This window comes from Otolemur garnettii, unplaced genomic scaffold, assembly GCF_000181295.1.
Source record: "Otolemur garnettii isolate 467f Iridium unplaced genomic scaffold, OtoGar3 scaffold00073, whole genome shotgun sequence".
In the NCBI taxonomy this organism is placed as follows: Eukaryota; Metazoa; Chordata; class Mammalia; order Primates; family Galagidae; genus Otolemur; species Otolemur garnettii.
Window position 1 is genome coordinate 7,638,900 of NW_003852468.1, and position 12,314 is coordinate 7,651,213.

Below are 12,314 nucleotides of genomic sequence, written 5' to 3' on the forward strand. Positions count from 1 at the left end.
TCCCATGTAGCTGGGACTACAGGTGCCCATCACAACACCTGGCTATTTGCAGTGTCGTTGTGGTTTAGCTGGCCTAGGGAGGGTTCGAACCTGCTACCCTTGGTGGATGTGGCTGGTGCCATAACCACTGTGCTATGGGTGCCAAGCCTAAGATACTATTTTAGAAAGTATCCCATATAATCCAATTTTTTGTAAGAGATATAGCAATTAGTAGTAGGAGAAATCAAAGAGCATACCCTCTGAAAGGTTCTGAGGGCCCCCCAGGAGTTAATTTCTGGATCACACTTTGAGAACTGCTGCTTACAGGTATTGTGCCTGTTTGTATTATCAAAATTAGTTGCTGCTACATTCAGATTGCAGGTGGCAAGAAAACAGAGAGACATGGAGGAGATGTGGCCGCCACCACCTGCTCTTCTGGTGTTAAGGTCCTGGCCTGGCAACAATGCCGTCAGCTCACATTCCCTTTAAGAGAACTTAAGACATGTGCTATAATTAAACTGCAAGAGAAACTGGGAAGTGTAATATCGCTAGGCAGATAGATACAATTGACTAGATCATTTCTGTTTGAGGAAGAAAGATTTTGGTGGGCAGGTGCCAACCTCTGCCCCACCTGGGTTATGGTCCCCATGTCACCTTCACAAAATGTTTAACTAGAATATCTGGAGTTGTTTCTTTAGCTGTAAAATTATGTTTGGCTTTAATTAACTGTAACATTTCACAGTGTTATAATTAATAAAAAGAAGTTATGGGTGGCAAGAGCGCTGGTAACATACACCTAGGGTGGTGGATTAGAACCCAGCCCAGGTCTGCTACGCAACAATGACAAATGCAACGAAAAAAAAAATAGCTGGGCCTTGTGGCGGGCACCTGTAGTCCCAGCTACTTGGGAGGCTGAGACAAGAGAATTGCTTAAGCCCAAGAGTTTGAGGTTGCTGTGAGTAGTAATGCCACAGCACCCTACCCAGGGTGATAGCTTGAGACTCTATCTCACAAAAAAAAAAGAAGTTATAAGTTGTATGAAATTATTTAGCTAAAAACATCCATAAAAATTTCATTATACAAAACATATAAACTATTTTCATAGTTTTCTTGAAACACAAATGTTCCCTGCCTCCTTTTTTTCTGTGATACCATTTGAGTAATTCAAGGCCTATTCATCTTTACAACTGTCTATGATCTAATATGAGGATAAAATATTAGAGAGCTGCTTCCATGTTGCTTCCTCTCACATATACCTAAATTTGGACATTTTATCCACTTAAAATAATCAATACATTTTTTCTACTGGATCCTTTTTATAAAGAAAGCAATATAAATTATAAGGTCATATCATTTATAAAAGTATTTGAATTTGAATGAAAAAATGTTATGGTTCAGGTTCATTTTCTCCAAATTGGACCGCACATAAAAATAGGCAGCTCACAGTTCTTAGCTACTGAGAATTGACTAATAAAAGAGACAATATAGGTATTCCTAAAATTTTACATACTTAGTACTTACATATGTCCTTCCGTCTATTCCTAGTCTGCTTGGGTTGTAATCAAGCTATCTGTACTGATGGGATGATTTTGGCTATTGTGTGAAACCATTTAACCTGGAAGTATTCTTCTTCTATCTTCTTTCTCACCACTCAGAAGAGTGAAATGTAGGCTCTGTGCCTATAGCACAGTGGTTACAGTGCCAGCCACATACACTGATAGTGGTGGGTTCAAACCCAGCCCGGGCCAGCTAAAAACAACGACAGCTGCAACAAAAAATAAGCCAGGTGTTGTGGTGGGCACCTGTAGTCCCAGCTACATGGGAGGCTGAGGCAAGAGAATCTCTTAAGCTGAAGAGTTTGAGGTTTGGCACTCTACTGAGGGTGACATAGGGAGACTCCGTCTCAACAACAACAAAAAAGAAGAGTAAAACATACATGAACTAGGCTGTAAGCCCCCTCCCTCAGTTTTTCTTATCATCATCATTAACACATTTAATTTTAGTGGTTTAAAAAAATCTTCTTTTCCCCTCACATATTCTTCTTCCCTTTCCTTCTGGTATAGTTTTTTAGGTTCAGATTTAAGCAACATTTGAGTAGTTACTATGTGTCAGGCACAGTATTGGATACTTTTATAACAAATGTCTCATTTGATCCTTTCCTCATTTCTTTAAGGTAGATAATGTATTTGGTAAGATGAATTAAGTTAAAGGCTTAGGAATATCTTTGAGTTTCCCACTGTTTTTCTTCTGTGTTTTGAACCTTTCATTTCTTAAGTCTCTAAAGTTGTTAAATGTAAGAAAACTGTGAAAGCGTTCTGCCACCAAAGTTTGTTGCTGAAATGATTAAAGAAAAATGTCATCAATCTGAAAATATTTTAAAAGTATCCAGAAATAGACTTTATTAGTTGTGGAAAATTTCCTCATCTTCCTTCTTTGGGGTGGGCATGGAAGCCTAAGTTTGAGGAAAAAAGAGAAATAAAAATGATTATTTAACTATTTAGCTTTTCAGGATTGCTTATTGCTTTTCAAATGGAAGCTCTTAGTAAATTTATGGCTTTTGGGGCTGATGTAGAGGTATAACTAAATTTAATATAATAGTTTTCCAAGTAATAGTCCTTATTTATTACTATTATTGTTTGGGATTCATTGAGGGTACAAAGAATTAGGTTACACTGATTGCATTTGTTAAAGTCCCTCTTAACCTACCCCCAAGAGGGAGGTGTACCCCCAGCCCCCTACCTAACTGTCCTTATTTTTGTGAAATTGAAATTTGCCAGTTTTGCTTTTTGATGGATGAGTGGTAGTTGAAAAAAAAAAAAATGACATTATATATTGAATTATCAAAGGCTATCATAACCAGGGTTTTTCATCTGATTATTACCATCATTAAATTTTTAAGTGCTCTACAAACTTAAAATGTTATTATTATCATTTGAGTTTTAAATTATTATAATGCCTTTATAATCTATTACTAAATTGGTCAGAGATGCTGATTGGATTTTAAAAAACCATGCATTTGCATATATTAAAATACACTCTAAAATCCCAGTATTCATTTCTGTATTAAAAACATCCTCTCTTTTCATTCAAATTTATTTTTGTTCCCAGGTTTTGCCAATCGTTTTTCAAAACCCAAAGGACCAAGAAACCCTCCACCAACTTGGAATATTTAATGTAACTCCGGATTTGTAAGAATATAGGCTGCCAGTGCATCTGCAAATAAAACTACTAGAATACTACTAGTTAAGTATTCTAGATTCATAATATTAAAAATGAAGATAGCTTTTTAAAAGTACTTTTAAAAGAAAATCAATATGCAAATAAATGCCATCTGTTTTGCATTTTCTTATCATTTACATTGGGCTGGAAACTACAAATAAAACTGTATGGGAAATACAATATATTTTTTAAACTTTCAAAGGTTGATATGATTTGGATCTCAATTAAATTTTTACTATTTTGAGTATATTTAGAATTTACTGTTAAAAGTTTTACGTCTTGGCCAGTGCCCATAGCACAGTGTTTATGGTGTTAACCACATAAATGGAGGGGGGAGGGTTCGAACCTGGCTGGGGAAAGCTAAACGACGACAACTGCAACAACAACAAAAATAGCTGGAGTTGTGGCAGGCACTGTAGTCCCAGCTACTGGGAGGCTGAGGCAAGAGAATCGCTTAAGCCCAGGAGTTTGAGGTTGCTGTGAGCTGTGATGCCATAGTACTCTACCAAGGGCGACATAGTAAGACTCTGTCTGAAAAAAAAAAAAAAGTTCTTAGTCTTTCCTTGTGGTTGCAGTAAAATTCCTGCTTGTGACAATGACTATTCTCTGGTAGTTATTTGTGACTAAATACACATCGTCCCAAATGTTGGGGGAAACTAGAGCAGCAAGAAATGGAGAAATTATATTTAACAGAATAAAATGTGCAAATAACAGAGTTAGCCACTTTTAATTCTGGATATGCCAACTAACAAGATGTTCAACTTGTTGCTGGTAAGTTTCAACCTACAGTATTCAATTATCAATTCCAGAAAATCATCAACCATCAGCTATCTTTTGATAGCATTGTCTTCACTTAAAAGTTTATATTCAACCAAAGAGAGAGATTCTAGTTTAAAATAAATTTTTCTGTGAACATGCCTGCCTTTATAAAAATTTGTTTTAAATCTAATTTTGTGTAGTAAATGAATTAGTGGATAATTATTATTATGAGGGATCCACCTAACTTCTAGGAGTTAACATCATCTTATTTTAAAAGACTTTATTTCTGGCTTGGCGCCCGTAGCACAATGGTTACAGCTGCACCGAGGGTGGGGGTTCAACCTGTTCCAGGCCTGCTAAACAATGACACCTGCAACCAAAAATAGCCGGGCTTTGTGGTGGATGCCTGTAGTCTCAGCTACTCGAGGCTGAGGCAAAAGAATCGCTTAAGCCCAAGAGTTTGAGGTTGCTGTGAACTGTGACGCTACAGCACGCTACCCAGGGGGACAGTGTGAGACTGTCTCAAAAAATAAAAGACTTTATTTCTAACTTTTAGATACATGTTTTATTATTTAAACATCACTTTTGCTCTGCAATGCTTTTCATTCTGAAGCCTGATAGGACAAATTGAACTATTGTTACCTGTCTATTGTAGTACAATAGTCCCTAATAGATGATCAATAAACTTTTTAGTTTTTAAACTAATTTCACTGCAGACAGTATTCATTTAGGTAATATTTCTCCAGGAAACAGTGATATCAAATTACAGTAATTTTTTCCTTTTGATTTTTTTTTACCCTGGTGTCCTGCGTGAAAACCACAGTAACGTCATCTGCTGAGTGTATCACCGAATCAACTATTTCCAAGCGTCTATCAAAGACCAAATCTATTCAATGAATCCCAGGTAAAGCCGTGCGCGTGGCGCGCACCTGTAGTCCCATCCACTCCGGAGCCTGAGGCCCCTCATTCAGCCCCGGCTGGCAACACAGGGAGAATCTGTCTCTTAAAAAAGAAAGATAAAAAATCCTAGGTTAAAAAAGCTAAAGCGAGGAAGTGAGGATAAAATTGTACATGAACTGAGGGGCAACCATCCCTTAGTGAACACGGATGATTTGTGGAGTGTTCTCTGGTTAGATGCACTTTTCAGACAGGCAATTTAACACTTACGATTTGAAAAAAACTCACTAAAAAATCTTAAACATGGCTTTCCATGTACGGATATATTCGAAATAAACGCTAGACTCGACCTTAGGGCATTAGTCAGGCTGCGGCGTGACGGAGGCGGCGCCGCGCTCACCCGCTCCGGGCGGCGCCGGCACCAGCCTAATTCCGCGCAGCTGTAACCATGGCAACGCCCCTCGCAGTGCCGCAAACAGCTTCTGACTTGCGGCCCTAGTCTACGTTACAGCAAGACCGCCCTCACGTTACAGATCGCTAAGTCGCCTTTGCCCCTCTATTTCGTCGCTAGTCAAAGGTGAAGGGCTGGAGATTCTTTTACCTCATAAAGGTTACGAGAGGAATATGCAATTTCACAGTCACTATGGAGACCACCTACTCTGTGTAAAATGACGCAGGGGCACAGGATGATAAAGGGAACACGCCGCCAGACTCGGAGAGCCAGAAACATTGTTTCGGCGGTTAAGGCGGTTGGCGGCTAGTCGCCGCCCAGCGACGGTTGCGTCGCCTCTCGGAGCGTGACTCGGCGCACGCTCCCTTTCCGCTCTTCCACTCAGAGAGCCGGGGAGGCGGCGCGGGGCGCGGCGGAACCACCACTCCCATAAGGCTCTGCGCGGCCGGGGTGCTTTACAATAGAAGCTCGGTTGGAGCGGCCTGCGGAGCCGCTCTGGGAACGGCCGCTTCCGGCATGTTGGGCTCTGGACGAAGCACGGCCGACAAGTGGAGGGCGCGGGAGAGACTCCAGTGCCCAGAGGGCCGTGCGCGGGTGGCGCTTGCGCGCTGCGCGGACGGGGGGGCGGTCGGGCCATTTAAATGTGTGTTTGTGGGTGAAATGGCTGCGCAGGTCGGAGCGGTTCGCGTAGTACGGGCGGTGGCGGCGCAGGAGGAGCCGGACAAAGAGGGGAAGGAGAAACCCCATGCTGGGGTCTCGCCGCGGGGAGTGAAGCGGCAGCGCCGAGCTAGCAGTGGGGGGTCTCAGGAGAAGCGGGGGCGGCCGAGCCAGGACCCCCCTCTCGCTCCCCCTCACCGGCGGCGTCGCAGCCGCCAACATCCCGGGCCGCTGCAGCCAACCAATGCAGCCCCAACGGTCCCAGGCCCTGTTGAGCCTCTTCTCCTGCCGCCTCCTCCGCCACCTTCGCTGGCACCCGCCGGGCCGGCTGTCGCTGCCCCGCTCCCGGCCCCAGGCACCTCGGCCCTCTTCACCTTCTCGCCCCTGACGGTGAGCGCGGCCGGGCCCAAGCATAAGGGCCACAAGGAGCGGCACAAGCACCATCATCACCGCGGCTCTGATGGTGACCCCAGCTCCTGCGTACCGGGCGATCTCAAGCACAAGGACAAGCAGGAAAACGGCGAGAGGGCTGGAGGAGTGCCTCTGATTAAAGCCCCCAAGAGAGGTGAGAGCAGGCGAACTGCGCTGGCTTGGGCTCTAGGTCTTTCCCAGTTCCAACATCCCACACTTCAAGCACTGAAAGACGCCAAACCCTTGCTTATCTCCTGCTAAGCCCACTGGGGTGGACTCTGGTTTTCAGACCATTGACACTGTTTGACCTACTTGAGGCTTCTCGCTCCTTGCCGAGCTGTCAGTTACTAACCCCCTTACCAGTCTCCCAGAGCCTTGCTAGGTTTGTTTTCAAATTCGGGAGGCTTTCCGCGCCGCGCAGTTCTGAGCGTTAGATTAGTAGGTGGGGTATTAAAAACTGCCTTTCTGAAGTAAAGGCTTGTCTAAAATTCCTTCTTCTTGTTTTCCCTCCTGGAAAGCTTTAGTATTTACTCTCTTCTGTTCCAAAATATTCACGGGTATGGTTCAGGAATTTAATGAGGGAATTCATATAGAGGTTACATGACTCACCGATTGACTTAGCTTCTTGAAGGTAAAATATCAAATGCAGTTTATCTTGGTTCTTTTTGTCTAGAGTCAAAATCATTTCTACATTTTCATAGTAGGTATATTAATTCTTAGAGTAGGGATGGAGAATGTTTTCTGTCCCTTTTGATCCTAGGAAATAGGACCAACAGTGACTCTGAAAAGTGGGACGTGTACAGTAGTAGATAGTAAAGGCAGGAATTCTAGTTGCATTTTATTCTGTCTAGCACTATTTGTGAATCTATTTAATTCTAATAATCCTCAAGAATATTCAACCTAGAAAATGTAGGACTATCTGATTGTGTGGGTTCTAAAGAAATAGTCGGCCAAAATTGGTGTTTTCTTATTTCCAGGTACCTGTAGCATTTATTTGTATTATTCGTGGAACAAACTAGATATGCTTTTGACTATGCCATATGTTTGTACTTTGTATATTATTTTATGCAATTTGTTGTTTCTTCTCAAGGTTTTAAGATATTTCTGTGTCTTAGTACTGGGCCAGTTATTACATGCTGATACACCAGTCTTTTAACCTAAAGTTTTGGGGGTCTGGCATTCTTCCCAAATGTTTGGGCTTAACTTAGGGCTAATTAGTTTTGTGTGGTGCTATTTCCTTTTTTTTTTTAAAAACACGTATTCCTTACAACGTGAATTTTGTGGTGCTACAAACAAATAGTGTAGTTGGTTGCAAATAATTGCTCAATAAGTATTTATTGAGTAGAATTAAATCTTTCTTCTTTGGGTGGTATCCAAATCTTATTCTCAGAATAGAACCGTGTGGCAAGCTGACAAGAGTGCCAGTTTGCACCACCAATATGCAATGATTTCTCTCTCTTATTTTTATATTTATTCCTTACCTTCTCATTTCTTTTGTACGTGTGTTTTAACTATATAGAACTAGAAGAAATCTTAGTGGTCGTCTGGTTTAAATTTATATTGTAGAAGAGGAAACAGAGGCCCAATAGTTGTACCAATTAAAAAATTTAATTTTTTAAAAATGAATTATTGGCATAATAGGGAGTAGAACCCAGACCCCTGAATCCAAGTTCATCTTCAAGCTGCACGTTATTTCTTTCTCTCCTTGCAATTCATTTTTTTCCCAGTCCTTTGTTTACATTTTCCCTGTACTTTGACATTACAGTGGCAGTAGCCGATTTTAGATCATCAAAGATACCTGACCTAGGCCCCTTTTATAGGGGAATAGTGGCAGCAGCATGTATGCAGTGTACTTCCCTTAAGATTGCACAGATCTCCTGTTCTTTAAAAAAAACAAAAATAAGCCTCTAATCCAATGCTGACTGATAGAACTTTCTCAGATGATGGAAATGTTCTGTATCTGTGCTGTCCAATATGGTAGCCATATATGGCTTTTGACCAGACTTGATGGGTGTCTAGTGTGACAGAGGAACTGAAATATTTTATTCAATTCTAATTAATTTACAATTAGTTACATATGGTTAGCACCTGCCACTGCACAGCTCTAAACATTTGTAGTTTGCCAGTATGTAAAGAGTAGAAGTGATTTAAGATCAGGCCATTTACCCTTCTTAACTTTTGGCTAAAAAATTGTTATATATTCAAACTATACTTTGGGGAAAAAGGGCTCCCTAGTTAAATAGATTTGGAAGAAAGATGCTTGATGTGCACTAATATTTAAATAGGTTTGAAAACCCCACAGAAAATAAAGTGGTTTGAATTTGTTTAATCTAGGCTTTTGCACAGTATAACTGATACTTTTTGTTCTCAGAGCATCTTTATACTTGTTACATTATTAATCTGAGTTTAAGTCATGGTTCACTGCTTACTGTTTGACCAGGAACAAATTGCTTTAACCTCTCTCAACTTCAGTTTTGCTCTCTGTAAAATGGGTTTATGGTATTTTATTTCTAAGGTAGTTATGTGGATTAAATGAGGCAATGCGTGGAAGGCACTTAAAATAGTTTCTTGCTCATTGTAGGCACTTAAACTGCCATTTTATTTTATTGTACTTGGTTCTTGAAACACTGATTAATAAAGAGAGTGTGTAGGCTCTTCTTATTTACAGATCTCTGTCTTCCCTTTGCTTATTCTCAGACTTTCAGAAACAAAATATTTTAACTCTTGATTTTAAGATAATTATAGAGTCACAGGAAATTGCAAAAATAGTACAAAGAAGGCCTTACTCTTCACCAATTTTCCCCCAGTGGCTACATCTTGCATAAATATTATACCAACACCAGCAAATTGACGTTAGTACAGTATGTGTGTGTTATGTGCCATATTATCACATGTAGATTAGTGTAACCATCACTACAATCAAGATAACAGAACTAATGTGTCACCACAGAGATATCTTCTTGGTGCTATCCCTTTATAGCCTTAGGCACTTCCTCTGTTTCCCTATCCTCCCTAACTCCTGGCAGCTGCTAATCTGTTCTCCATCTCTATAATTTTGTCATTTTGAGACTATTACATAAATGGAATTATACAGTATGTAATCTTTTGAGATTGGCTTTTTTCAGTCAGTGTGATGTGCCTGAGATTCATCCATCCATGGTGTATGTTTCAGTATCTCACTCCTTTTCAGTGATGAAATGAGTAAACAGACCAGGATATGGATGTACTATGGTTTACCTGTTGAAGAATATTTAATTGTTTCTAGTTTTTGGCTATTATGGAGAAAGCGTCTCCGTTCATGTTCAGGTTTTTGTGTGTATGTAACTTTTGGTTTCTTTAGGAAATGCAATTACTGGGTTATGTAGTCAAGTTGTCAACCCTCTGTGGGTTCCACATCCATGGATTCAACTGATCTCAGATCAAATATATTTGGGAAAAACAATGTTTCTATTCTGCACATGTGTAGACTTTTTCTTTTCATTATTCCCTGAGTAATATAGTATAACAACTTTTTTTTACATAGCATTTACATTGTAATAGATATTGTGAGTGATCTAGAGATGATTTAAAGAATAAGGGAGGATGTGCATAGGTTCTATGCAAGGACTTTATTATCCTTGGATTTCAGTATCCTTTAGAGGTCCGGGAATTAGTCACTCATGGATACAAAGAGATGACTACAGTTTGCTTTTTTTTGTTTTTTTTAATTTAATATCTTGTTGAATTATTTTCTGGCATATCTGTTTCATTTTACATTACTACCAGTGATGTATAAGAAATTCATTTTCTCGGCTCGGCGCCTGTGGCTCAAGCAGCTAAGGTGCCAGCCACATACACCTGAGCTGTCGGGTTTGAATCCAGCCTGGACCCGCCAAACAAAAATGATGGCTGCAACCAAAAATAGTCAGGTGTTGTGGCGGGCGCCTGTAGTCCCAGCTTCTTGGCAGGCAGAGGCAGGAGACTCACTTGAGCCCAGGAGTTGGAGGTTGCTGTGAGCTGTGATGCTACGGCACTCTACCCAGGGCCACAGTTTGAGGCTCTGTCTTAAAAAAAAAAACAAATTATTTTCCCCATATTCTTGCCAGTATCTGGTATTGTTACTTTTTTTATTTTAGCTATTTTAATAGAATGTGTAGTGATATCTCATTTTGGTCTTAATTTGCATTTTCCTGGCTTGGTGCCTATAGCTCAGTGGCTGGGGTACTAGCCACATACGTCGGGAGCTGGCTGGTTCGAATCCAGCCCGGGCCTGCTAAACAACAATGAGAACTATAACCAAAAAATAGCCGGGTATTGTGGTGGGTGCCTGTAGTCCCAGCTACTTGGGAGGCTGAGGCAAGAGAATCGCTTAAGCCCAAGAGTTGGAAGTTGCTGTGAGCTGTGATGCCATAGCACTCTACTGAGGGTGACAAAATGAGACTCTGTCTCAAAAAAAATTTTTTTTGCATTTTCCTAATGACTAGTGATATTAAACAACTTTTCATGTTATCATTTGCCATCTGTGTATCTTTGTCAGTTGAATGTCTAAACATCTGTATATCTTTTGCCCTTTTTGTAATTGAGTTGCTTGGGGATTTTAATTACTGAGTTTTAAGAAATTTTTGTAGGGCGATGCCTGTGACTTAGTGGGTGGGTGCCAGCCCCATATACCGAGGGTGGTGGATTCAAACCTGGCCCCGGCCAAACTGCAATAGAAAAATAGATTGGCGTTCTGCAGGCACCTGTAGTCTCAACTACTTGGGAAGCTGAGTCAAGAGAATTGCCTAAGCACAGGAGTTGGAGGTTGCTGTGAGCTGTGATGCTATAGCACTCTACTGAGGGAGATAAAGTGAGACTCTGTCTCTAAAAAAAAAGAAATTTTTGTAGATTACAGGTACAAGTTTTTTGTCAGCTATATAATTTGTAAATATTTTCTCCTAGTCTGTTGTTTATCTTAACGTTGTCTTAGGACTTTCACAGAGCAAAAGTTTAAAATTTTGTTGGAGTCCAGTTTACTGAATTTTTTTTAGTGTCATGTTTAAGGTCCCAATCCTAGCTCCTAAAGATTTTATTCTATGTTTTTATTCTAAAAGTTATATAATTTTAACTTCTACATTTATTTTTTTATTTTTCGAGTTAGAGTCTCACTATGTTGCCCTTGGTAGAGTGCCGTGGTGTCGCACACAGCTTTACAGCAACATCAAACTCTCAGGCTTAAGCAATTCTCTTGCCTCAGCCTCCCAAGTAGCTGGGTAACTTCTCCATTTAAATCTGTAATCCATGTGAGTTAATTTTGTCTAGATGTGAGGTTTTTAGGTTGAGTTTTTTTTGTTTGTTTTGCTAAGGATACCCAGTTCAGCACTTTTTTGTTGAAAGGATATTCTTTCATTGAACTGCTTTTTTGCACCTTTGTCAAAAATGAGTACAAACTGAGGTAAGAATGATTTTTACATTTTCAATAACTGGGAATAATCTCATAACATGGGAAAATCATGTGAAATTTAGAGGCAATTTCCAGAAATAAAGTTTTACTGGAATATCTCTCTTCAAAACTATGGGAGTTTCTGCATTACAGTGGCAAAGAGAGTAGCTACTACTGTACTAGAGACAGAGACCATATGGCCTGCAAAGTCTACTTTCTTTGTACGGAAAAGTTTGCCCTGAATTCAGTTAAGACATGTTCAGCACACCAGCCCAACAGCATTCAATCCAAGTTCATATGTAGGCTAATTACAAATTATTATAATCCCAGACATTTGGAGTTGCTCATAAATAGCTGAAACAAGAATTTAATCTGTAAATGCTAGGGTAGTAACTTGCTTCATCTGTAAAACAGTAAGTAAAGTAATTTTAAAAGAGGTGAAACGAAATGCTTAAAATTTTCTAGTTATTGATAGAACTGAGTATAGAACTCAGTTTTTTTGACTCATGGACCAGTTGGCCTTTCTTTTTTTTTTTTTTT

At 40.1% G+C, this 12,314-nt stretch overlaps 2 protein-coding genes across 5 annotated transcripts in view; both read left to right on the top strand.

Moving 5' to 3' along the window:
- PTPN22 (protein tyrosine phosphatase, non-receptor type 22) overlaps positions 1–3,361 on the top strand; it is a 53,151-nt gene extending 49,790 nt beyond the window's left edge. For 2 of the 4 annotated variants that reach the window (XM_003793860.2, XM_012807619.2), the window contains one exon: positions 3,088–3,196. In XM_003793860.2, the coding sequence (XP_003793908.1) occupies positions 3,088–3,152 (65 nt within the window). In that variant the 3' untranslated portion in view covers positions 3,153–3,196. Of the gene's footprint in view, positions 1–3,087 lie in introns of all 4 variants that reach the window. The other 2 variants (XM_003793859.2, XM_003793861.2) reach the window with 2 other exon arrangements.
- Positions 3,362–5,763: 2,402 nt separating this feature from the next.
- Positions 5,764–12,314, top strand: part of RSBN1 (round spermatid basic protein 1) — a 64,104-nt gene continuing 57,553 nt past the window's right edge. The window contains exon 1 of the mRNA XM_003793862.2: positions 5,764–6,527. Within this exon, the coding sequence (XP_003793910.1) occupies positions 5,822–6,527 (706 nt within the window). The 5' untranslated portion in view covers positions 5,764–5,821. The remainder of the gene's footprint in view (positions 6,528–12,314) is intronic.